Source organism: Elephantulus edwardii, unplaced genomic scaffold (assembly GCF_000299155.1).
Source record: "Elephantulus edwardii isolate Elephantulus edwardi_28Jun2011 unplaced genomic scaffold, EleEdw1.0 scaffold00031, whole genome shotgun sequence".
Lineage (NCBI taxonomy): Eukaryota > Metazoa > Chordata > Mammalia > Macroscelidea > Macroscelididae > Elephantulus > Elephantulus edwardii.
The window spans coordinates 9,665,500-9,691,536 of NW_006399781.1; the positions used below are offsets into that span (position 1 = coordinate 9,665,500).

General features: G+C 41.0%; 1 protein-coding gene across 1 annotated transcript in view; it reads right to left on the reverse strand.

Annotated features, from left to right (window-relative positions):
- Nucleotides 1–26,037, reverse strand: part of EHHADH (enoyl-CoA, hydratase/3-hydroxyacyl CoA dehydrogenase) — a 54,830-nt gene that overhangs the window by 7,425 nt on the left and 21,368 nt on the right. Inside the window, exons 3-6 of the mRNA XM_006884088.1 lie at nt 24,750–24,922; nt 21,813–21,924; nt 14,363–14,467; nt 1,628–1,969 (exon numbers count right to left, since the gene is read on the reverse strand). Of these exons, the coding sequence (XP_006884150.1) occupies nt 1,628–1,969; nt 14,363–14,467; nt 21,813–21,924; nt 24,750–24,922 (732 nt within the window). The remainder of the gene's footprint in view (nt 1–1,627; nt 1,970–14,362; nt 14,468–21,812; nt 21,925–24,749; nt 24,923–26,037) is intronic.

A 26,037-nucleotide genomic window follows, 5' to 3' on the forward strand; every position in this document is an offset into this window, starting at 1 on the left:
AATGCAACCCTTCTTTTGTTTTCCTGATTGCTATGCCAAGGGTTTTGATTGTGGACCCAAGCAAGATGAAATTGTTAACATTCTCAATTTCTTCTCCATCTATCAGAGTGCTGTTAATTAGCCCAGTGGTGAGGATTTTTGTTTTCTTGATGGTGAAATGCAATCTTTATTGAAGGCTGCAGCCCTTGACCTTCTGCAGTAAGCACTTTAAGCATTGTTGGAAGTTCCAGGAGAGAGAGACATATACAGGAAACAAGTAAACGTGAGTAAAATAATGCCAGCCTCTGGTGTTAGATGTTTTTTGTTAAGTGGTGTCGAGTCGTAGGTGACTCATAGCGACCCTATGAACGAAAATCCTTAACATTTGCTTGACTTTCATCCTTTCTCCAGGTTCATAAGGTTTCCGGAGGCAAGCTATTATGGATGTGGATGCCACTCTTGCTTCCAAGTTTGTTTTAATCAGAGAGCTCCAAACACTGTCCGCTGTGGGTAACCATTAACACATTTGACACAAACTTTTCAGTGTAACCTAAGTGCAACTCTAGTTAATGTCTCTAGGCTATGTCATAAGTAATTTGATCTCTACTTTTAACCTAATAGCAACTCAATCCAATCACTGCACCATGGATGAAAATATTGGTGATCTGCTTCTCTAAAGAAAACAGCCAAGAAAAATCTGTAGAGTGCACTTATAATCTCCAGTTCCTAGAGTCTCCATTAGTTGAATCAATGTAATGGTTTTGCTTGGGTTTTGACAGGTTGGAATGAGAAAAGCTCAGCTACCACAGCTAATGGTGGTGAGGAGGACTTGAAGCACTTGTTGCAGAAGATCAAGGAATGCAGCTTTCAGTATGGATTACATCTCAGTGTCAAGAAAACAAAGATTCTTAGCACTGGACCAATAGGCAACTTCATGATAGGTGGAGAAGATTGAAACTGTCAACAGCTTCACCTTGCTTGGATCCACAATTAACACCCTTGTCAGGAAATAAGGAGATGCACTGCCCTGAGAAAATCTGCAGTTAGGGAACTTTCCAAATTATTGAGGAATAATAATGTCAGTTTGAGGACTAAAGTGAATCTGATTCAGGCCATAGTTTTTCTGATTACTTGCTATACATCTGAGAGCTGGACAATGAATAAGGATGACAGAAAAAGAATTGATGCTAGTGAGCTGTGGTGTTGGAGAAGAGCACTGAGCCTCCCATGAACAGCCAAGAGAACAAACACATATGTCTTGGAGATGGTGCAGCCAGAATGCTCGTTGGAGGCAAGAATTATGAAGCTTCACCTCACATACATTGAGTATGTTGCTAGGAGGGGGTTATTCCTTGGAGAAGGACGTGATGTTAGGAAGGACGGAGGGTCAGTGAAGGAGAGGAAGAGCCTCGACCAGGTGGATTGACACAGTGACTGCCGCAATGGCTCTATTGTGTCAGGAAGTGTGAGGATGGTGTAAGATAGAACAGGGTTCAGATCTTTTGTTCAAAGGGTCACTATGAGTCATACTTGACTCAACAGCACCTTACAACAACCACCACAACTAACAGGTTTAGCCCAGAGTGGCTCTCAGCAAATGTTAACATTTGTGTGTGTCGATTTGGAGAACTACATTAACCATTCTTACCAAGAACACCAACTGAGGAGACAGGCCTTGCTGAAGCTGTTTTCCAAGAAGCTCCAGAGGGAGTTGACCACTTATTCGTGTTCCTCTCAGCGAAGAAAGCATATTGCAGGGCTCGAGCTTGCCCTGATTGCAGAAGGTACAGGAACAGTTCCTCCTCCTTCTTGATGCCCACTTCGTAAGGAAAATGCACTGCAGCCTGCACTGCACGGACACAGGTCTCCTGAGAAAGCTGCCCAGGGTACTGCTTCCTCATATTTTGAAAGGCCTCATCAAAAACGGCATCCATGTTGGGCGAGTTCTCAATGGACTTCTTGTAGAGTCTACGAGACTCTAAAGGCTTATCTGAAAAGAGTAAGAAAACAAATTAGAGCTTTGATACTATTACTTAATTCAAAAGCAATATGAGTAAGACCAACAATAACTTGTTCAAATTCAAAGCAGAAAATTTAGTACTATCTATCAGGATAGTTAATGTAAAAGTAATATCAAAACCTGCGACATCTTTAGAACTTTTTGCAAAGACCATGGCCTATATCAGGCACACCTTAGTCTTCAGACTGACATTGCTCTCCAGTACGTTGGAGAGGTCTCTGACAGCAGCCTTTCCCAATGCAATTCATCTTTTCATTTCCTGGCTGCTGGTACCAAGAGTGCTGATTGTAGAGCCAAGCAAACTGAAGCTGTTAACAATCTCAATCTCTTCAGCATCTATCCTGGTGCTGCCAGTTGGCCCAGTGGTGAGAATGTGTGTTTTGAACAACTACATGGAACACTACAAGGAACATGGGACAACTACATGGGAACACTACATGATTTAAAATTAAGAAGGGAGTAAATCAGTGTTGTATTCTTTTTCCATACCTATTCAATCTGTAGGCTGAGCAAATTATTTGAGAAGCTGGACTTCTCAAATTATTTGAGGAATGTAGCATCAAGATTATAGGAAGACTCATCAATAACCTGAGGACTAAAGCGCATCTGATTAAGGCCATGGTCTATGCATCTGAGAGCTGGACAATGAATAAGGATGGCAGAAGAATTGATGCCTTTGAGCTGTGTGTTTGAAGAGCACTGAACATTCCTTGGATATGTCTTGGAGAAGGTGCAGCCAGAGTGCTCCTTGAAGGCAAAGATGATAAACCTTTGCCTCACATACTTTGGGCATGTTGATAGGAAGGCGCTACTCCTTGTAGAGGTTCGGCAAAGGAGAGGAAGGTTCTTGACCAGGTGAATTGAAACCGTGATTGATGCGATGGGTTCTGATGTATATCAGGAAGTGTGAGGATGGCACAGGATAGGACAGAGTTCAGATCATGTTCATAGGATTGCTATGGGTTGTACTTGACTCAATGACACCTAACAACAACAATAAATTCCGAGTAATAATATTTTTAAATTTAAAATCAACTTCATTCCTAATAGTGACAAAGAAAGAATGTTTTACTGTGCTAGAATAGGCATATCTATTGATTACAGAGAACTTATAATTCAGAAATATATGTTCATAATTTGGGCCTAACTGATTTTCCATAAAGGTGCCAAGACCTTTGAGAGGGGGAGATGTCTTCAATAATTGGACAATTGGATAAGTACATTAAAAATAACTTTAAAAAACTTAGATCTTTACTTAGTACCCAATAATAATTAACTCAGAATGGATCATAAATCTCAATTTAAGATATAAAAGTATTAAAATTCTAGGAGAAAACAGGAAAAATCTTTCAGATGCTTCATTAAGTATTCTTTGATACAACACCTTAGCATGATTCATAAAAGAAAAAGTCAATAAATTGGAAGCCATCAAAATGAAACATGTTTGCACTTTAAAGGATAGCATGAGAAAATAAAATTATAAACCACAGACTGTAGGAAATACTTATGTGGTGGGAAGAATAATGACTCTTCCAAAGATGTCCATGTCCTAATTCCCAGACCTTGTGAATGTCACCTTCCATAGCAAAAGAGTACACAGATGTGACTAAAGTTAAAGATGTTAAAATGAAGAGATTATTTGGGATTATCTGGTTGAAGCCAACCTAATCCTCAGAAGCAGAGAACCTTTTCTGGCTGGAAAGAGAGGGAGAGATGAAGGGGTAGAGGGAAGAAGGAGGGGGGAGAAATAGGAAAGAAGGATTCAGAGAGCTGGAACATGATACGGACTGCCCTTTGCTGGTTTTATAAAAGGAGGAAAGGAACTAAGAGTCAAAGAATGCAGCTGTTCCTACACCCTAGAAATGAAGTTTAGTTTATAGTCAGAAAGAAAATGATGGAGCCATGTTGTTGGGTGCTGGTAAACTGGTTTCAGCTCATAGAGATCCCATGTATTACAGACAAGTACTGTAATAAGCCCTGTAAGGAGCTCTCGGCTTGTTGTTATTGAATAATGTCAAGTCAGTGGTAAGGAATTGCACTGTAACCCAAAGATAGGTGGTTCAAATCCACTAGCTGCTCCATGGAAGGTAATCTCCTCTCATGTCAAAACCCACTGGAGGGTCAGCTCTCAGTCGATTCTGAGTCAACAGTACACAACAACAACTGCCCTCTAGAGTTTCTTAGGCTGGAATCTTTATAGGAGTTGACTGCCAGGGCTTTCTCCTAAGAAGCCGGTGGGTAAGTCTGAACCATTGACTTTAAGTTAGTAGCTGAGTGCTTAACTATTATGTGACCAGGGTTCTTGGGCACTAATCCATACAGTGGATTACTATTCAGGAATAAAAGTAACAAACCAATAATAAATACTTCCATACAGATGTACTTCAAGAACATTGCGGTAACTGAAAGAAGACAGATGCAGCAGAAGACTACATATTATGTGATAGCATTGATGTGAAATGTCCAGAAAAGGCCCACCTACAGAAAAACAAAAACCAGTGGTTGCCTGGGGCGAAGGGTGGAAGTGGGGAGGGTGGGAAAGGGGGTTAACTACAAAGGGGTGAGAGAAAATCTGAAGGATAATGGACATGTTTTTAAATGGAAAGGTGGGGATGGTCGCACATAACCATTTAGCTATGTAAGTTAAATTATACCTCAATAAAGCTGCTAAAAAAATCTGGAAATTATTAAGTACAATACTTTTAAGAAGATAACTATGTTTTATTGGATGGCATAAAATCTAAACTAAGAACTTAATAGAAAAATCATTTCTGGACTCGACGGCATTAAACAAACAACCAAAGAATTTAACAGCATAGCAATATAAGTACTATGCATGTTGCTTCTACAGATATCTATTTCAAAAGAGTAACTTGTGGTGGCTGTGATGCTAAACACTGTGACACTGATGAGTCAAATGCAATAATGGTTACCCATGTTGGACAGTGTTCGGTGGAGCTCGCTGACTAAAACAAGCTTGGAAGCAGGAGTGGCAGCCACTTCCACAACAGCTTGCCTCCCAAAACCCTATGAACCTGGAGAAAGGATGAAAGTGAAACAAGTGTTCAGGTTTTTCATTTGACTCGACGGCACTTAACAACAACTTCTTGGTAGTACAATGGTTAAGTACCTGACCGGTAACTGAGAGGTCAGCAGTTTTGAATCAGTAGATTCTCAGAAGAAAAGACCTGATCAGCTCCCATTAAAAAATTACAGCCTACATCAAGTGTGTTAGAGATAGTGAAGATGGCACAAGATAGGACAGAGTCAGTTCTGTTGTTCTTAGGTTAGAGATGAATTGTATTTGATTGACACTGGACAACAATAACAGGAAACACTTTGGGACAGTTCTTCTCTGCCCTATAGGGGCTCTGTGAGTTAGAAGCAACTCAGCACCACCATATGCAATGTGAACACTTGGTTGTCAAGTCAATCTTGACTCACTGAGACCCCATATGTGTAAAGTTACCCCATCCGGTTTTCAAGGCGAGTCTTTCAGAAGTAGATCACCACACCTGTCCTCCAAAATGCCTCTCTCAAAACACTCATTGCTGTTGATTCAGAACAGACTAATAGCAGACCCTCCAAAGGGTTTTCAGAGGGTGTAAGTCACACGACGTGAGACTCCCCAGCCTTCTCCATCAGAGCAGCTGCAGGATAAACTGCCACTGAGCTGGCAAAGCCCTACCCTGTAGGCCTCCGGGGCTCCCTGCAGGGACCTCTCCATGGGCTCAGCCTGCCAGCCTCTCGGCTAATAAATTGGCCCACTTACATGATTTCCCCCCCTTCAGTCCATTATTTCTTATTAGTAAGGCATAAGAATATTCTTCTGAAAGAAGAAAAGTATATTTTTGCTCCCTTCTTCCTGCACAACTAATGGGAAGAGACTTTCTCGGCCTAGAAGAGGGACTCAAGATGTGATTCACAGAGATAGTGTCTTTGGGCAAAGAGGCCTCTCTGTTCTCTCAGCCTGTTCAACAGTTAACCAACCACACAAGCTCTGCAAGGGCAGACGGGACACTGTACACCCACAGGACACTACATGCGGCTGGGCCACCACACAACTCACAGAACCATGAGCAAAGACGCTCGGCTGAGATGTGTGCTTGGGCCGTCTCAGTAAGCACCACTGTTCATTTGTAACATGTTTTTCTAAAACTCCACACAGAATAAAAATACACTGCAAGGAGGAAGAGAGAACATAAAGAGAAAGGCAGCTTAAACAGCTAAGGGGTTTGGGTGTTTGTTTTTTTAAGGTACCAAAAAAGCCAAATGAACAAACAAAGACATAAGTTAACTATTTTGGGGCAGAATTAGAATCACTAAAAATGGCTAACACAGCCCAGTGCAGCCATAGTGACAGGCTCTGGGTTCATCACGGGGACAGAAGAAGAGCAGCAGGTGCCAGAGCTGAGGCTCCCAGCTGGGTCGCATGTACCTCCCACCCGCGGGTCTCCTGCAGGGAAAGGTGGGCAGCGAGCCCTTAGATTTTTGATCTGTGAGCAACAGCACACACTTCATGCCAGGAATGTGCACACAGAAAAAAGGAGTTCTTCCTTAGTTTAGAACAGGCAGGCACTGGTCACATGCAGGAACAAGCACACAGCATTTTACAGGACCCTCCCTGACCTGATTTAAGCAAAGCAATCTTGTTTGGCCAAGTATTCTCCATTGCTCTGCTAAATCTATTGCACAGCAGTCGTCTGGGAGGCTTCACATAACAAGAGAATTAAGATGCATGGAGCCAATTAACTTCTATAGTCAACTCTCCAGGATACATGGTTACAAACACACACACACACACGCACACACACACACACACCCCCCCCAATTTTCCCATTATCTATCTATCAATAGAGAGCACTGGTAGCCTAGAGGTAAGAACCTGTGCTGCAGTCCCAAAGGCAGGTGGTTCAATTCCACCAGCTGCTGTGCAGGAGAAGGATGGGCAATTTCCTTCCATGCAATTTATACTCAGTGTTAGATGTCAAAACAGGAAAGTTCTCTTTAATCTTATTCCTGTGCTTGGCACATCGTGGTTCTCAAAGTGTGGTTCCAGGAACAGCAGTAACAATACCACCTGGAACTTGTTAGAGATGCCAAATCTTGCCTCCTACTTTCACCTCCAGTTCTTAGTGAATCTGAAAGTACTGTGTGGGGTCCTCCAGGATGCATTTTAACAACACCGGCTCCGAGTGATCAGGTGCACAGTGAGGCGGAAAAAGTACTACTCTAGATCAAGACAACTGCATCAGCTTCGGATAGCCATAGATTTGTAGGCACATCTATACTTATGTAAGGGAGCTCTGGCCTAGAGGTAAGAAACTACACTGCAATCCCCAAAGCATGCAGTTCGAGTCCACCAGCTGCTCCACGGGCCAAGGATGGGTAACCTTCTCCCGTGCAATTAACTGGTTCTAAAAACCTGCTGGAGAGTCAGCTATGAGTCGATTCTGACTTGATACTCAACAACAACAAATGTTGCTGTTATGTGCGATCAAGCCACTTGTGACTCAGAGACCCTTGTACAACTGCTCTGAACCCTGTTCTATCCTGAGCCAACCTTATTATCTCTGATACTCCCACTCCCATTACCCCAGTCACTGAGCCAGTCCATCTCAATCCAGGGTCTTCCTCTCCTGTGCTGCCCCTCCACCCTCCCAAGCATAATGTCTCTCTCCAATGACTGGTCCCTCCTTGCAACATGCCCAAAGTATGTCAGACAGAGCTTCAAAATTCTTTCCTCCAAGGAGTAGCCTGGTTTCCCCTTCTCCAGGATGAACTTGCTTACTTTCCTAGCAGGCCATGCTATATTCAGTATATTGGATAAATTACATTCAATATCATAAATACATATATGTTTAATATTAACATATTCTATTTTTTTAGGGACCTGTCCTGCAAATCAATCCTGCCTGGCAGAATGGCCACATACACACTAATAGCTATATTTATAAATACAACTCAACTCGTTGACATCAGGTCAAAACAGACTCATAGAAGACCCTTCAGTGGGCTACTGGAGGATAAAAATTACATGAGAGGAGACTGCCCATCTTTCTCTGGCAGAGCCACTGACGGATCTGAAGCACCAGAGAAGCATCATCTTTGGGTTAGCAGCACAATGCCCTACAGACTACACCGCCAACGTGCCCTTATTTAGAAATTAACAAGAAATAAAAGAGTAGGGGATAGAAAAGCCTGGAAAGGAGGTCAGGGCTTAGACAACAGATCAGTAATTATCATAAACAAGGGCCATGCACACTGCACAGCATCTAAATCTGTTGTCTGAATAGTTGGACCCAAGTGAGAAACAACTGTGCCTGCTTCAAGATGGAGTCTCGCCAGTAACCCCACCTCCTTGATCAGTTTCCGGAAACTTTTGGAAGGACTGTGGCAGACTTTCAGAGAGCAATATTCTCAGTAGAACTGTGCAGGGCAGCACGTCTTCAAGAGTGATGTGGTCTGCTGCTGGCTTGCAGAGGGACACAGCTTTTTGTTTTATAGTCAGGTCAAAAGACCATGGGCAACAGATTTGGTTGCTATAGAAACACATATGCAGAACTTGTTTATGATAGCAATTCTCAAATTGTTTCAAACCGGTTCAAAGCCCTGGGAGGAACACAAGACTTCAGATGAAAATAAATAGCAAAATAAATAAGCCTGGCAAAAGTAGATAAGATCCTCTGAGCTAGTCCTCCCTTGAATCTGTGCTAGCATCTCTATTACAAAGCTAAAAATGAAGCAAAACCAAGCCACTAATTGCTGCTGAGCAGGAACTGATTCACAGCTGACTCTCCAGTGGGTTTTCAGATGGGTGGAAATTACCCATCTTCATCACTCAGAGTAGCTGGTGGATTCAAACCGCCTCTCTTTGGGTTGGCAGCCCAACACCTTACCCACCCATAATAAGGGATCACCAGAGCTCCCTTATTATAAAGCAGCATTTATAAAGCATAACGTTTCAGAGAATGGAACTCATTTCAGAAATAAACAGTTAAACGTGCACAACAGACACGGGGCACTCCTCTGACAGGAGCAATGACAACAAAGAGTAAGGTCTAACCGTTGGACAGACTTCCCTTCCCAATATAGGAGCCTTAAAGGTCAGGAAACAGGGTTTGAAGCCAAATAATTTTGTTAGAACTCTTTTCTTGACTGAAGAAGACAATATAGTCACAAGAAGTGAGATGCCAAAAAAGCCTAAGGGACAGGTCTACTCTGTCCTATGATGTCAACATCAACTCAATAGTTGATTTTGTGGTTTTTTTTGTTTGTTTGTTTGTTTTTTGACTGTGGACATTTATCATGCTTTGAGGTGTAATCCAACACTGTGTCATTGCTGTAATTGTTCTAGCTCTGGCCATTGGAGGCTCTGGTGACTTCTCTGTCCCTTTGACATGACCCACAATCCTTCCATCTTATGAGCACTTCTTCCTGTCTGGCTCCAGAAGATACTGCTGGCTTATCTCTTCCCTGCCCCAAACTTCAAAGTAGTTGTTTCTGTGAGAAAAAATCTTGTTAAAAAACAAAACCAATCACCCAATTATCTTGTCAAAAGGCCAAATATATTGCAGTGTATTTTTTAAAAGGAAGAGTTAAGATGATTTGTTAGGTTTCTTTACCAGGCTGCACCCCTTCCACACTGCCAAGAGTCTCTTTCCCCTTTGAGTAAATTTAAATCCACTGCTGTCAAGTGTGAACCAAGTCATAGTTTATCCTCCACTGCATAGAGTCGGAACCGACCCATAGCTGTCCCTCTGGCGGGTTTTCAGAGGCAGTTAATCATATTGGGAGAGGTTTTCCATCTCTTTCCCACAGAGTAACTGGTGGATTTGAACTGCTTCCCTTCAGGATTGCAGTGCAGCTTCTTGCCACTAGGCCACCAGACCTTCACTGGGTTTGTAAGGCTGTAAATCACACAAGAGGAGAGTCTTTCTCCTTTGGAGCAGTGGGTAGATGCAAACCACCTACCTTTGGCTTGGTAATGAAATTCCTTTTCTACTAATTTAGTCACTCAGAAATAAGAAAAAACATGTTTTAAAAATCAAGTCTTCACTACCACCCAAAAACAACCATTATGAAAAATTTGGTATACTAAAGGAGTCATATGTCTTAAAACAAAGCTCAGAAGGCTTGGTGGGGCAGGAAAGGATGAATGGAAACAAGAATTCAAACATGGAAGTGGGTAGATGCTATTACAATGATTAAGTTTTGACTATCTCAAGAAGAGATATAAATTAGTGAATGGAAAACAGATTTGCTCTGTAATTTTTCACCTGAACCACAAAAAAAGTTCCATATATCTCCCTACAGGTTTTCCTTATGCATTTAAATAGATACACAAACAGTTGTGCATCCTAGTTCCTTTCATGTATTTTATGTTCTTCAAAGGAATAAATTGGGGGGGGGGGTTTACAGAAAGCTTGCGTTTTCATTCATTCACTGTTGCGTATTTTCCTCCCTCCCTCTCGTTTCCTCCTCTCCTAGTCCACTTTGCAATGCACCTCTTGTTGCAGACTGCTGTCATACATACAATGCCTAATCATAGATCCCTTTCAGACAGTCCTTCCTCTCATCTGTTTAAATGCAGTGTTCATTATCTAGCCATTCTTTTCTTATTCTTCCCTCAATCCTCATGTCAGTTCTATTTCATAACAGCAGTGTTATGCAGTATTTGTCAAAAGTGTAAGTTTTAATGGATGAATACAACTGATTCATTGAGATCAACCATCCTTTGTGAAACTTACCCCCTAAAATTAGATTTCTGCATTATTTCCAAGATATTACAATTAGAAATCAAGTTTCACTGAGTATCATTGTATGTAAATCTTTGGTTGTTATTATGTACAATCAAGTTGGAATAGCTGACCCTCCAGCAGATTTTCAGAGGCAGTAAGTCATACTGGAGAAGACTGCCCATCTTTCTCTCTAAGAGCGGGTGGATTAGAACTGTGTGCCCTTGGGATTTCAGCACACCTTTTTGCCATTATTAGGTCACCAGAACTCACTTCTCCCCAAGCTTGGGATAGGGGAGAAATGGGGTAGGAAAGATGGGGGAGTTTATTCCTGGGTGCTTTATAGAAAATCTTTATTAGGCCCATGATAATTTCTCTGGTAAATTTTTAAGAAACTAATTACTAAGTTAAAAGTTATGTGTGCTTTTAAGCTTCACTATTGCTGTGAGTCATAGTTGACTCAACAGCTCCTAACAACATTAACATTGTTCGTTAGATGTGAATAGGGAATTCTGATGGTCTAATAACAAAGTCTCCAGTTTGAGAGCCTCCTATGTGAATCTGTTGGGTTCTGGAGGGTAAGTTGTTTTGATTTAATTGAAAGTTGGGTGTGAACTGTTTGATCATTTTTTTTATTTCACGAACAATAAAAGTGTAAGCTAACTGGTTGTTTGAATTTACTTAACAATCAGCTGTGGGGTGGAAGCCTCTTATTAAATCAATTAGGCTGGACAGGTGGGTCTTTGTATTAAAAAGTCGGTTGAGCCCTGTTTGGGTTGGTTCCCAGTTTGGAACCTCTGTGTGAAGCAGCTGGATTCTGGAAGGTAGATTGTTTTGCTCTACTTGAAAGTCGGATGTAAACTGTTTGGTTGTTTTGATTTAGTTATCAGGTGTAGGCTGGAAGTCTTGTTTAAATCAATCAGAACCTGGTTGGCAAGTCTAATTGTGTTTGGGGAGAACATTGTTCTCAGTGGTACAGGACCTATCAATCAGTTTGCTGTACTGAGATAACTTAGGGTTGCTATAATACTGAAATCTGTTCCACTAAGTGTGTCAAATGCCATAAGGGTTATCCATGGTGGTGGACAGGGTTTAGTTGAGCTCTCAGATTAAGACAGACAAGGAAGCAGGATTGGCATCCACTTCTTAAACAACAGGTCTTTGAAAACCCAATGAACACTAGAGGAACTAGGTGTGTTACAGGTAATGAAATTGGTTCGAGAGTGTTCAGAGTTGTTGTACATAGGGCCATTATGAGTCACAGGTGACTCAAACAGCACATAACAACATGTGGTAAGAAGCTCCATTGCAATCCTGATGGCACGTGGTTCAAATCCACCAGCTTCTCTTTTCAAGAAGACTGGGCAGTCTCTTCCCATGAGTCTCTGAAAACCCACTGGAGGGTCAGCTCTGATTCGATGGCACACAACAACAACGCAGAAAGGATATAATGCAAGCAGTGCAGTAAAAGCCTATATAAATTAAATCTCATGTTATTTTTTTTCTCTTTCCCAGTTTGCTTGGCAAAAATTAGTGTCCTTTGAATTATTAATGATTCTTCACTAACCATCAAGTTAAAAAAAGCATTTAATAATTAAGCATATACTTATGACCAAGCAGTTCTACTTTGGTGTTTATCCAAGAAAAAAAGAAACTATGTTTACAGACCTTGTTTAATGTCAAAGTGAAAACAACCTAATTCCTATCAGTTAATAAATGGATCAAGAAGGTGTGGTACATTCATGCTATGGAATACTGATTAGTAATAAAAAGGAATTCTATATGAACGTCTGTAATGCATTCACGAAACTAAAATATACTGTGTTAAGTGACAAAACCCAGACACAAGACCCTATAGTGCATAAATCCATCCACATGAAATCCTTAAAAAAGAAGGAAATAGTGACAGAAAGCAGACCAGTGGTTGCCTGTGACAGGACTGAGGACTGTCTGGAACCCTGGTGAGAACACCTTTCAGGGAGTTAGGCTGCCATCTAGAGTGTGGCCATGGTAACACAACGGTAGGCAGTTCCCCAAATTTATCAAACACTGCATTTGAAATAGATGAATTTTATGGGGGGGGGAAATCACTTGAGAAATGTGGGGGGAACTTTATTTTCTTTCAAATTTTCTCCCTAGTCATAATACTCTATGTAGCTATAATAAGTACAATATGATTATTTCTATTTTAAACATTTTATACCAAAATACTTTTATATTTTTATGTAGACTTCCTGGTTATAATTTTACATAGTTCCATAACTGCCACATAACAGTTCCCCCACCATCAAAGGTGAGTTATGAGTCAAAGTAAATGATTCTTCAATGTTGGGATGCCACCAAGTGGACAAACTGCATAATGTTGCTGAGAACAAATGGTTTCATATCATAGCTATATAATTACCTCATCGATCTCTTGGGATAACTTAATTCCCAAATCTGAAACTAGGGAAATCAGCTAAGAAAAAAGAACACTAGGAATGCACCCTGAAGAAAACAGAACTGAGACACAAATGGAGATATGTAATACCTACATTCGTAGCAGTGTTATTCACAAATAGCAAGAACAAGGGAAAAGCCCATCAACAAACAAATGGATTGAGAAATTGTGATCCATTCATATGATGGAATATTATGCATCTCTTAGGACTAATGATTTTTTTAAAAATATTACATACCATGAGAGAGGCTAGAGAGTATTATGCTGAGTGAATGAAATTAGTCTCATAAGGACAAATACTGGTTAATACTAATTGTAAAAATAGAAGGATAACTAACAATATTTGTATGAAAGTCCAAAGGGGGAAAGGGAAGGATAGGCATGAGAGCTGAGAGTTCGGGAGGGGTGGAAATCACAGGGTCGCAGAGTTTGGTGGGAGGAAGAAGGAGGTGAAGTAATTAGAAACGGTCCAGTTAGGACCTGAAAAGACGGGTCAGGAGTGGGCATAGATCAATGGTGATTAATTTTATAAAACAAAATGTATGGGAATGATCATATGAAACATAATGTGAATGAAAGAGCATGGGAAGCACAATGTAGATGAAACAGTGTATACAAATTCTGTATGCAAGCCAATAGAACATTTAAAAAATGGAAAGAAAGAGCTTCATGTTGAAATTGGGGTTCTTACCACTAAACCCTCAGAGACCTCTCCAAAGGTGTGAATTACAGGGATGCCTGTAGCTCAACACACCCCTCCACAGATTGAATGGAACTATTTTGAAAAGAAAAAAGTGCCATTCCAAATAACTCTAGGAACAGCACTAGTTTGTGAAGGTAAAACCAGTTGAGAGAAAAGTAATTTGGTTTGCTGAGACAATAGCTCGGGGCCCTTAACTTTATAGTGGTAAAATTTGAGGCCTGACTTCTCTTTACAGAAACATGTTTGCTTAATTTTATTTATATTCTCCATAAGAAATATTCACATTATACCCGTGATAAAAACTGAAAAGATATAACAGAATGAGAAGGCTTCTTGCAGCTGCTATCCATATCTAGACTTTCTCATTTGCTTTTAAGATGCATTGTGCTCCACTGTACAGATGTACCCTAAAATATTTAGGCAATTCCTAATTATAATGGACAGTTAGCTTGTTTCCAATCTTAGATGATTTATCTTCTTACCTGAAACTCTCAGGGCAAATTCTATTGCCTTTTCAACTGGGTCAGAATTTACAACTTCATCTAGAATACCCAGCTTGAGTGCTTCACGTGCCGAAACATGCTTTCCTAAAACAAAACAAAGCAAAAACCTTGGTGACATTAAGGCAAAAGTATAATTATCTCTAGTTAAAACTCAAATTTACGCTGATTGCTGTCAAATGGGAACTGACTCACAGCCTACTCTGTTTGGTATCCAAAGCATTAAGTCATGTGTGAGGAAAATAGGTGAAGTCTTGGTGTTAGCAGCTTACTCCCTACAGACTACAGGACCAGAGCACCCTCCTGGATATGACTGCCTATTACTAAATATAAACTATAGGACCACACTCTTTTGTAGAAGAGTACTGCAGAGGTAGCCAGAAATCTTGAATTCCCATTCCAGCTCCACCTGTCACTATTTGTGTGACTGAAGGCCCTTCATGGATCACAACTTCTTCACTGGTAAATAATGACACTTACCTCAGGAATTCAGAGTCTTTAAGTGAGAATAGTATATATAAGAGCCCTTTATAAACTACAAAGCTCCATAAAAGAGATCATTAAGTGTTTTTATAACAGTACAAATAGCACTCACCACAGCAGTAGCAATAGTAGCCACCTCAGTTTGAACCCAGAGACACCTGAAAATAAAGGCTTAGCAATCTACTGCCACAAGCCCACAGCCGTGAAAATCTGGCAGACAGTTCTGCCGTGAGACACATGGGCTCACCTTGATATCGTTCTGTGTCTCTTTTGGTGATCAGCTGGTGTGGGAAGAGGAGATGTAGCTCCCAAACACCACTATTATTGAGTAGACAGGAAAAAGTTATTAAGTTGACACTGTATGACGGTTACAATCAAAACTACAGAGGACAAATAGAATGGCCTTCTGCCTTTCCTCCCCCTCTAATATCTGAATTACTAAAAATGTTTACCATTATTTTTGCTCATTTCAACTGACTTTTAATCTGGGCCCTACCACTAATACTGTAACTATCTATGTTCCTCTATTGTTCATAGCGTTTTCAGGTCTAGCATTTAAGAACTGAATGTCCATGCCTACTTCTTAGGCTGAGAGTAAAGGATACCGAAAGAATGTCTATCTGACCTAGGGACTGGGGAGAAATTAAGAAAAGAGGGGATAAATAATGTACACTGCACCGAAACAGACATGGGAAAGAACTGTTTAAAAGGAATAATTAGGTATTATCTGCATGACAAAAATAAGAGCTGCATAGAAAAGTGGACTGGGGAAGGGGAGCTGTGCAACAATGAATGAATAGAAATTCAATTTCTCTATAAACTTTCACTAAAATCTCAATTAAAATTTAAAAAAGCAAAGGGGAAAAAGAAATACACTATTTTAAAAAAGAATGTCTATTTAGGTTTTATTGACTATGCCAAGACATTTGACTGTGTGGATCATAACAAGCTATGGTTAACATTGAAAAGAATGGGGATCCCAGAACATTTGTGTTGATGGGAAGCCTATATCTAGACCAAGAAGCTGTTGTGCAAACAGAGCAGGGGAACACCATATGGTTTAAATATAAGGGAGTGCATCAGGATGATATTCTTTCTCCATACCTATCCAATCTGTATACTGAGAAAATAGTTCTAGAAGCTGGACTCTATGAAGAATGTGACATCAAGATTGAAGGAATGCTCATCAATAACCTGCATTATGCAGGTGACACAACCTTACTTGCCAAAAGTGAAGAGGACTTCAAGTACTTGTTGTAGAAGATCAAAGAATACAGCCTTTAATGTGGATTTCATATCACTGATGTCAAGAAAACAGTGATTCTTACCACTGGACTTGGAGAAAAGATGGAAACTATGAACTTCATCTTACTTGGATCCACAATCAACACCTCTCATACCAGCATCGAGAAATCAGGAGCTGTATTCCACTGGGAAAGTGTGTAGTCAGAGACCTCTCCAAATTACTGAAGAGTTATGTCAGTTTGAGGACTAAGGTGTGTCTGATTCAGGCCATGGTCTTTTCAATCACTTGCTATGCATCTGAGAGCTGGACAATGAATAAGGATGAAAGAAAAACGTATGCCTTTGAGCTGTGGTGGTGGAGAAGAGTAGTGAACATCCTATGAACTGTCAAAAGAACAAACAAAAACGTCTTGGAGAAAGTGCAGCTAGAGTGCTCCTTAGAGGCAAAGATGATAAAGCTTCACCTCACACTTCTGGCATATTGCTAGGAGGGACTATTCCTTAGTGAGAGACATGATGCTTGGAAAGACAGAGGGTCGCTGAAGTAGAGGAAGACTCTCCACCAGGTGAATTGACACAGTGACCTTTGCAATGGGCTTTAGTGTCTGGAAGTGTGAGGATGGCCCAGGATAAACAGGGTTCAGATCTGTTGTTCATCGGGTCACACTCAACTTGCTGGCACCTAACAACAGCAACAACATCTCAACATCTCTGTTGTGTGAGCTTTGCAGCCCTGTCCCTGTATATAAGATGAAAAGAAATCATCATGATTGATTTTCCTTCAGACCTAGGGTAGCTACAGTGTGGTCGAGCTCAAGCTGCCCAGTGAATGCTCTGTTGCAGGTGAAAGAAAGCAATAGAAACAAGTTAGATCATTCCAAAGGTACTAGATACATCTAGAATTTCCTAGTGTGACTGTTATCTAGGGTCCCTACCTACATCTAGAGTCCAGCAGTGGTGCTGGAGGACTTCAGTGTCCAGTGGTGACACTCTACAGAGTGTCCTCTACAGAACAGAATCACAGCTCTAGAGGGTTACAGAAATTTGGAGAGGCTTTGCATCATCACATTCTGCCTTGGAGGTTCTGCATCAGCTGTAACTGTTTCATTCCATCAACATATTCTGCAGTGGAAGGTAGAGAATGCAATCATTCCTTGCCACAGGGTCAGAATAGAGCAGACGATGACACCGAATTTGCTTTCTTGTAGGTACCATCATGCCTTCTTCAGCAGTCATCACATCAGTCTCAGTGGTACTTCACTCACCACTGCAGAGCAGGTTCCAAGGCATTTTAACAGGAGATAGTCCACCTTTCTCCCATGAGCAGCTTATGAATTCGAACCATCTAAGCTATGGAGCCTTTGGACTAGCAGCTGCCTTTGCTATGTGCTGTGCCATCAGAGCTACCTGGTGCTTAGTTGTTGTTGTGTGTCTATGAGTTGCTTCTGACTCGAAGACACATACACAGAGGGTTTTCAGAGACAATGAACCACATAGGAGGGGACTGTCCATTGATCTCCACAAAGCAGATGGTGGATTCAGGCTAAGCATCTTTGTCAGCTAAAGGGCATCTCTTACATAATCACTCCTGCTTCCTATTTCAAAGAAGCAAGAGTGAGTTTTCTTTAGATATATTGCCTGTTTGGGCAGAGATCACACTGTAATAGCAATAATTGGGAAGGTTTGGGGGTTGGGGTGCTTTTTTCCCCCTGGAACTGACTTTGCAAACTGGCTTGGAAATCTTCCGCTGATGTGGCGAATGGGATGAGGAACTGAGAAGAGGGTCCAGGCACCAACTTTCATCTATAAAGAGCATTTGAATGAGATGTGAGTGAGACCACCTACCCAGGTGAAGGGGCCAAGTGGACACAAAAGAAAAGGAGAAACCGAGGGACAGGAAGAATCTGTGGGGCAATGGAGCAAGGAGGACGTGAGGTACACACAGGACGGAGCAGAGAACGAATTCTTTGGACCTGATTTCCATAAAAATGGAGAAATACCACTAATACTTAGAGACTCAAAGATTCCAAGTGCTTTTATTGTTTTAAACATCCAAGTACCTTAGACTCAGATGTAAACTTGGTTTTTCTCTTGAGTCACTCTTGGTGTAAATAACATTTAATGGGCTCAAACAAGAGTGCTATGTTAGGAGATACCATGGCCACTGAGGAGGACATTCTGCCAAACTGGACCACTTCAATTTTTTAGTTTTCTTCAGGGCTTACATTCCAATGTTTTCTATGGAGTCCTTCCGAAATACCACTCTAGAGTGGTTCTAAAATGATATACTAAAAAAGCCAAGCCCATGGAGTCTATTCTGATTCCCAGTGACCCTACAGGACAGAGAACTGCTCCACTGGGTTTTCCAGGCTGTAAATATCCATGGGAAGAGACGGCCTCCTCCTTCTCCCAAGGAGTAGGTGTTGGGTTCAAACTACTGACATTCAGGTTAGCAGCAAAGGGTTTTAACCACTATGCCATCAGGGCTCCTTTAAATTATACAAGCTACTTAAAAAGAGATGGTTAATATTCATTTATGCTAAATCAAATCTGAATCCACCACATTCTTTCTGTTATGTCTTATCTTCATAATGTTAAAAACTGATATTTCCATAAGCAGTATTTTCAATCCAAATTCATTTTACTTCTTTTTCTCTAAAAGAAGTCAATTTTCTTCATGATTTCCCTCAAGACATCTTTGCCTTTCAGATTTAATACCGAAGACAAGGCCACAAAATTCCTCACTATTCCTTCACATGCTTTAATTTCTGTAAGACTTAAAATTTACAGACTCATTTCACACTATTATGATTTCTCCACTGTTTTGCATGCTTCTTCGCTTACTTTCTTTTTCCTTTTGCAGAATGAACTGTCTCGTGTGCCCTGAATTTCCGTAGTCTGTTGGACTGGAAGCATCCTGTTATGAATTCTAATTGGGATCCTTAAAATAATTCGTACCCTTTAAAACATACTCACTCATTGTAAATGAAAAGAATTCTCATTTATTGAAGAAAAATTTAGTGCTAATAGTTTTCCAGCTCTTTCATATTTTGTAAGATTTATACATCCTCCTTTAAAAGAAAATTCCTTTTTATGCATACAGACTAATATGTTTTAAAACTGCAGTCCTGTGTACAAAGTATTGTATTATGGCTCCTGCACCAAGATACAGTGATTCCAAGCAGTAGTTTTCAAACTTTTAGTCTTAGGATGCTTTTACACTCTCAATTATTGAGGACTCCAAAGAGCTTCTGTTTATATGAGGTGTGTGTGTGTGTGTGTGTGTGTGTGTGTGTGTGTGTGTGTGTGTGGTTGAACACAACTCATAGCGACCCTATGAACAAAGGCCTTGAAGCCCCTTTACAACTATCGACATTTATCAAAGTTCATAGAGTTTCTGGAGGTATGTTGTTTAGGAAGTGGATGCCACTCCTGCTTCCAAACCTGTCTTAGTATGTTACTGTTATGTGCCATTGAGTTACCTGAAATGTATAGTGACCCAATGTATAGAAGTTCTGAACTTCTGAACCCTTCCCTATCCTGAGCCAGTCTCACCAATTCCAGCACACCAACCCTCATTTTCCCAGCTACTGTATCAATCCATCTCTTCTGGGGTCTTTCTCTCCTGCGCTGTCCGTGCACCCTTCCGAGCATGATGTTCTTCTCCAAGAATCAAACAAACAGAAATCTAATATCTAATTTAAGCGGTTGCAGGTCCTTATTCCAGGGAAAGGTTTTCTCTCCATGTTGGTTCTGGAGAAGGTCCTTGATCCCTTGTTTCGTAGTGATCTTCATGTGTGTGGCATCTATCTTCCTCCATCGCAGCTGCTCATTTGCCTGTTTAATCTCCTTTATATCTCAAAAAAGATTGATTTAAGACACCCTCAACACGAATTAGGGTGGTCAGATGGCACAGTCCAAACAGAGTTGCCCTGATAACCCAATGGATGCATCTCTCTGGTGGTTCAAATCCAGCAGCAGCTCCTCAGGAGAAAGAAGAATGATCTCCTAACATGTGGTCGACAGCTACGTAAACCCAGAGGAAGGGAGCTCTGGTGGCCTGGTGGCAAGAAGCTGTGCTGAAATCCCAAAGGCACATGGTTGAAATCCACCAGCTGCTTCCTGAGAGAAGGATGATCAATCTCCTCCCATAAGATTAACTGCCTCTGGAAATGGTCAGCTATTTGTTGGTTCCAACTCAACAGTATACAACACAAACAACAAGCCAAAAAGAAGGTAAACTAAGAGTTGGTTGCAACTTGAGGGCAAGAAGTTGCTCATTAACCTAACAAATAAAATGCATTCTCAAATGAAATTATACCCCAGGAACAGGGATGAAGATTTATATCATACTTTAGGGAAAACACAATTTAATCCACAACAAACTTCAAAGACTGACGTGACCTAACTTCATGCCTAATAATCTCCCCCACATTTACTTCTTTGACCTTAAACCTGACCTTCCTGATGTTCTTGGAACACTTGAGCACATCTTCTTTGGGGTTTGGCATTAATTATTTCCTTTGTGTAGAAGAGCCTTCCTCTAGATAGGAGCACATGATGCTTCTTTACTTCCTTTAGTTGTTGATTCAGATGTCCATTTGGAGGGAAGTTTTTTCTAACCACTCTAAAATGTTAAAGCCCCTACCCCTAACATTTTCTACGCTCCCTTTCTGCCCTATGCATTCTCCTTAGTACTGACAGCTATTTAACTTATTAAACAACAAAACACCAGTTTCCATAAAGCCAATTAGGACTCAGGGCAACTTGATGTGTGCAAAGTAAACTGTGCTCCAAATGCAAAATAAATTGTCAAAGTTGTTGTGTTCCTTCGGAAACAGATTGTTAAGCTTTTCTTCCTGGATGCCTCTGGGTTGGTTTCAAGTAGTCAAGTGCTTAACCATTTCTGCCAATCTATTATATTTAAAGCATATAATAAGTACACATATGATCCTGGCTCCTCCTGATAACATGTCCAAAGTGTGGGTTGTTATGTGCCATTGAGTTGCCTGCAACTCATACATAGCAGCTCTAAACTCTGCTCTGTCCTGTGCCAATCACAGTCTCCAACACACCTACTCCCATTACCCCAATCACTGAATCAATCCACCTCATACAGGCTCTTCCTCTCCTGCGCTGTCCCTCCACCTTCCCAAGCATGACATCCCTCCAAGGACTGGTCCCTCCTTAGAACATGTCCAACGTATGTCAGACGAAGCTTCAGAATCCTTGTTTCCATGGAACTGCCCGGTTTAACCATCTCCAGGATGAACCTGTTTGTTTTCTTAGCAGTCCATGGTATATTCAATATTCTTCAACACCACCACTCAAAGGCATCAATTCCCCTTTTATTCTCCCTAGTCATGGTCCAACTCTCTGACGTATAACAAGTGATTGCAAAGATCATGGCCTATATCAGACGCACCTGAGAACTTTAAAATTTAATTAGTGCTTTGTGTACACTTTTATTCAAAAGGCTTTTCACATTTGAGCTCTATGGTAAAAATTGAGAAATGCTCAGAGAAGGTATTCTTTTCACTTTACAGAAGAGAAAATTGAGAGTTAAAGAAGTTAAGATACCTTCTTAAGGTTACATGAGTAACGAGTTGTTAAGCTAGTATTTTTCTAAATCTTAAGTACTGCTCCTCACATTGATCAAGTCAGCTAATGACAAGGGCTGTTGTCATTGTGATGGAATACAAACCTGAGGTAATTAAGTCAAGTGCTGCAGGAACTCCAATGAGTCTGGGGAGAAGCTGGGTTCCTCGTGCACCAGGAAGAATTCCTAGGTTGACTTCTGGTAAACCCACCAGAGCCTGAAAAGATGGAAGAAGCAAGGCAATTAGAATCATACTTGTTCAAAACTAGTTCCCTGGATTTCCCATGCCCTTAGAAACACTGTTGCACAGAATTTAACAAGTTTAGACAGAGAAAATTAGTGCATAGACTCTGAGTAACAGTATAAATAGCTGGGCTCTCCCCAAGTCCTCATATTGAAACACGTCTAGCATTTGGACACAATTTCTGACTCAATTGTGATTATATAGATAATAAAAAAGGGAAAAGTTCTCTGGGCTTATACAAAAAGAAGATAATGCACTGGTGGAACCTCCAAGATAATACTCTTTCAATAATCTTTTGAACATGAATGAAAACCCTATAGCTCAACTTTTAGACAAACAATAGATAAGCCTACACGGTGACCACAGCCCCAGTGGGGCTAGAATAATCAACCACATATGGTCAAAGAGCAGCATTTGTCCCCAAGAATAGGGTCTTGACGGCTGGAAGGAATAGGATAGGATTAATGGAGATGGAAAAATACAAGGAAGAAGTAGAAAAAGTGAGATTACATTATAAGTATTGTAATTAATGTTTTAAAACAAAATATTTAAAACTCAGCATGCTTTGTAAACTACAACATGCTTTGTAAACTCAAATCACAATTAAAAAAAATCACCAGTACAAAATAATGAAGTGACAATTCACAAAATGGGAAGAAAATATTAGCAAATCTGATATGAAGTTGGACTTGTCCCTACAACAAGCACAAAAATTCACACAAAGTGAATCTTCGATATAAAAGTATTTACACTTATTAGTATTCTTTGTTATGTTAATGAAGATATGTTTGCATAGGGTGTGAACATTGTTGTTATGTACTATAGAGTCACAATTGGCTCAGAGCTGACCCTCCAGCTTCTTTTCAGAGGCAGTAAATCACACAGGAGAAGAGTGTCTTCCTCCCATGGAGCAGCTGGTGGATTCGAACAGTGTGCTTTTGAGAAGGCAGTGCGCTCCTCACCATCAGGCCTCCAGTGGTCCCGAGGGTGTGAATGAAGAGGAATAAAGTCTTGATCAATGCTACAACATGGATGAACCTTGAAGACATTATGCCATGTAAAAGAAGCTGATCATAAAAGACACCGCATGACTCCATTTATAGGAAATGTGCAGAGTAGGCAAATCCAGAGAGACAAAAAGCTCTGGTGGCTTAATGGTAAAGAGCTGAGCTACCAACTCAAAGGCACATGGTTCAAATCCACCAACTGCTCTGAAGGGAAAATATGGGAAATCTCATCTCATGTTATTCACTGTCTCTGAAAGTCCACTAGAGAGAGGATCAGCTATAAGGTGGTTCAAACTCAATAGTATACATGACAACAACAATGGAGGTAAGAGGAAGGTGATCTGGTGGTGCATTGTATATTGTACAGCACTGAAAGGTCAGCAGTCCAAATCCATCATCCACTGGAGGAAGACGGGTTCTTTCCTCCCATAAAGATTTGTGGGAGCTTTGGAAACCGAGAGTTACTAGAAGGAACTGACTCAATGGCAGTGGGTTGGATAGTTGTTAGAGCTAATGGTTGGGTAGAAGTTTGGGAGTGCCTGCTAAAAGGCATAATGCTCCTTTTAGGGGTGAATATTCTAAAATTGACTGTGGTTCTTACTGGTTGCACAACTCTGGGAATATACTAACATGCTATTGAACTGTACACATTAAATGAGTAAATTGTAGGGTATGCAAATTTTCTCAATAATGCTACTACCAAAAAAGTACAGGCAAAGATGGTGAAACTTCATTTTACATACTTTGAGCATGTTGAGACTTGGAAAAAGACATCATACAGGCAAGGTGGAGGGTCAGCGAAAGACTGTTAACAAAATGGATTGAGAGTGTAACAGGGACGAGCTATCAGTAATGGTGAGGACGGTACACGCCAAGGCAGTCAGAGCTGTTGACAACAGCACCACGAGGAGTAGTAGACGACATGACAGCAAACAACAACAATTACAGCAGAGTCCTGGAGGCCCTCTTCTGACCCAGGAGTTCCCTTTTAGTCTGTAGGTCACAGCGAAGCCCAAAGGGCAGTGACAATCAGGAGCTCAGGGGCAGTCTTTCTCTTTCTCTCATTACTATTGAGACAATAACACATAGCTGGCCATCCATTCAGTTTCCAAGGCTGTAAATCTCTCTTTTTTTTTTTTTTTAATTTTTTTTTGTGTGTGTGCGTGTACCGTCAAATCAGATCTGACTGGTACAGGAGGATATTGCGCCTCCTTCTCCGGCAGAGCATCTGGTGGATTGAACCGTGTTCCTCTGGGATTGCAGTGCAACTTCTTGCCACTAGGCCACCAGAGCTCCCCATAAATCTCTCAGGAGGAGATTGCCCATCGTTCTCCATGGAGCTGCTGATGGAGTCAAACCTCCAAAGAGGTGTAGCCTTTGGGGTCACAGCAAAGCTCACTTTGGACTATGCCACCCTAGCTAGTTACCAATCAGGATAGAAGTGTTTTACCATTTTAACTACCAGTATCACTGTACTCAACCCGATGGATTGACACAGCAACTGCAACAACGGGTTCAAGTATGTCAGAGATTGTGAAGATGGCCCAGGATAAAACAGGGTTCAGGTCTGTTGTTCATAGAGTCGCCATGAGTCATACTCAACTTGATGGAACCTAAAAACTACAACCACTGTACTGGAACACAGCAGCCAAACACCAGCACTGGAGATGCCCAAGAACTCAATCAGTAAATTACATAGTCATAAATGACCACCTCACATGCTATGACTACATTTAGAGCTAATCTTCAGGGTCCCATTTCTCATGCCTTACATGGCAGCTCAGCTCTTACCTCTTCGTGGGCAATCCTATAGTGACAGGCCAGGGCCAGCTCCAGTCCCCCTCCTAACGCCATGCCTTGGATAGCGGCCACCACAGGCTTCTCACTTTTTTGTATATCATCCACTAAGTTTCCTAATGACAAGCCAAAGCGCCCTGGAGCATTGAAGCTGTGGATATCAGCTCCTAAGGAAACAAAGACAAGAGGAAAAGAGGATTGAGAAAGACTTGGTCTTTGTTACACAATGCCCATCTGGTACTCTGAGTACCAGGCAACTCTTTTGTTATTACTTATGTTATGAAAATACAGAATACACATTTGCCTACTCAACACTTTTCAGGTGTACAATTCAATGATGCTAATTGTACTCATCATTTTGTAAAATAATCACTAATACGTGTTGTTGCCAAATTTTCTATCACAATAGAGACCCAGAGCTTCCTTAACAATGAAATGGTCCAGGAAGCTGAGGCTTCTCTGGGAGCACACAAGCCTTCATTTTCTGGGTGGAGATGTAGTGAAGGAACAGTTAGTCTGACTATGTAGAAAGATAGGAGAGAAAATGAACCCAGTAAACCTGACAGCTGCTTTCCAAATGATGTCTTTAGGAAAATTTAAAAGTTCAGAGAAGAGAAATGGTGATGCTCTGCCAAAGCACTGTTCTGAGGGTGAATCAGCCCCCTCATTTTTGGCCTGATGCTACTCATCAATCCAGTTCATGGCCATTTTGCCTCATATCATTGTAAAGGGTCTAAATCACTACAGTATAAAATTACAGGATAAAAGGTATACATGAATTATACTAACATAGCAAATCAATTTAAAAGTATGTTTTATGATTGTTGTTAGGTGCCATTGAGTCAAGTATGAGTCACACAGATTTATGAACAGCCACCATGAACCCTACCCTATCCTGTGCCAACCTCATCATCTTCAACATGCGAGTCCACTGCTGAAATCACCATGTCAATCCATCTCATTGGAAGTCCTCCTCTCCTTCACTGATCCTCCATCTTTCCAATCATGATGTCCCTTTCGAAGGAATAGCCTTGTCCTGCTATTGCCTAGTATGAAGGATGAAGCTTCACCATCCTTGCTTCCAAGAAGCACTCCCACTGCACTTTTTCCTAAGACATATCTGTTCTTTTGGCAGTCCACTGGATATACAGTACTCTTCTCCAACACTGCAACCCAAAGGCATCAATTCTTTTGTCATCCTTATTCATTGTCCACCTTTCTGATGCATAGCAGGTGATTGAGAAGACCCTGGTTTGAATCAGATGCACATCAGTCTTTAAAC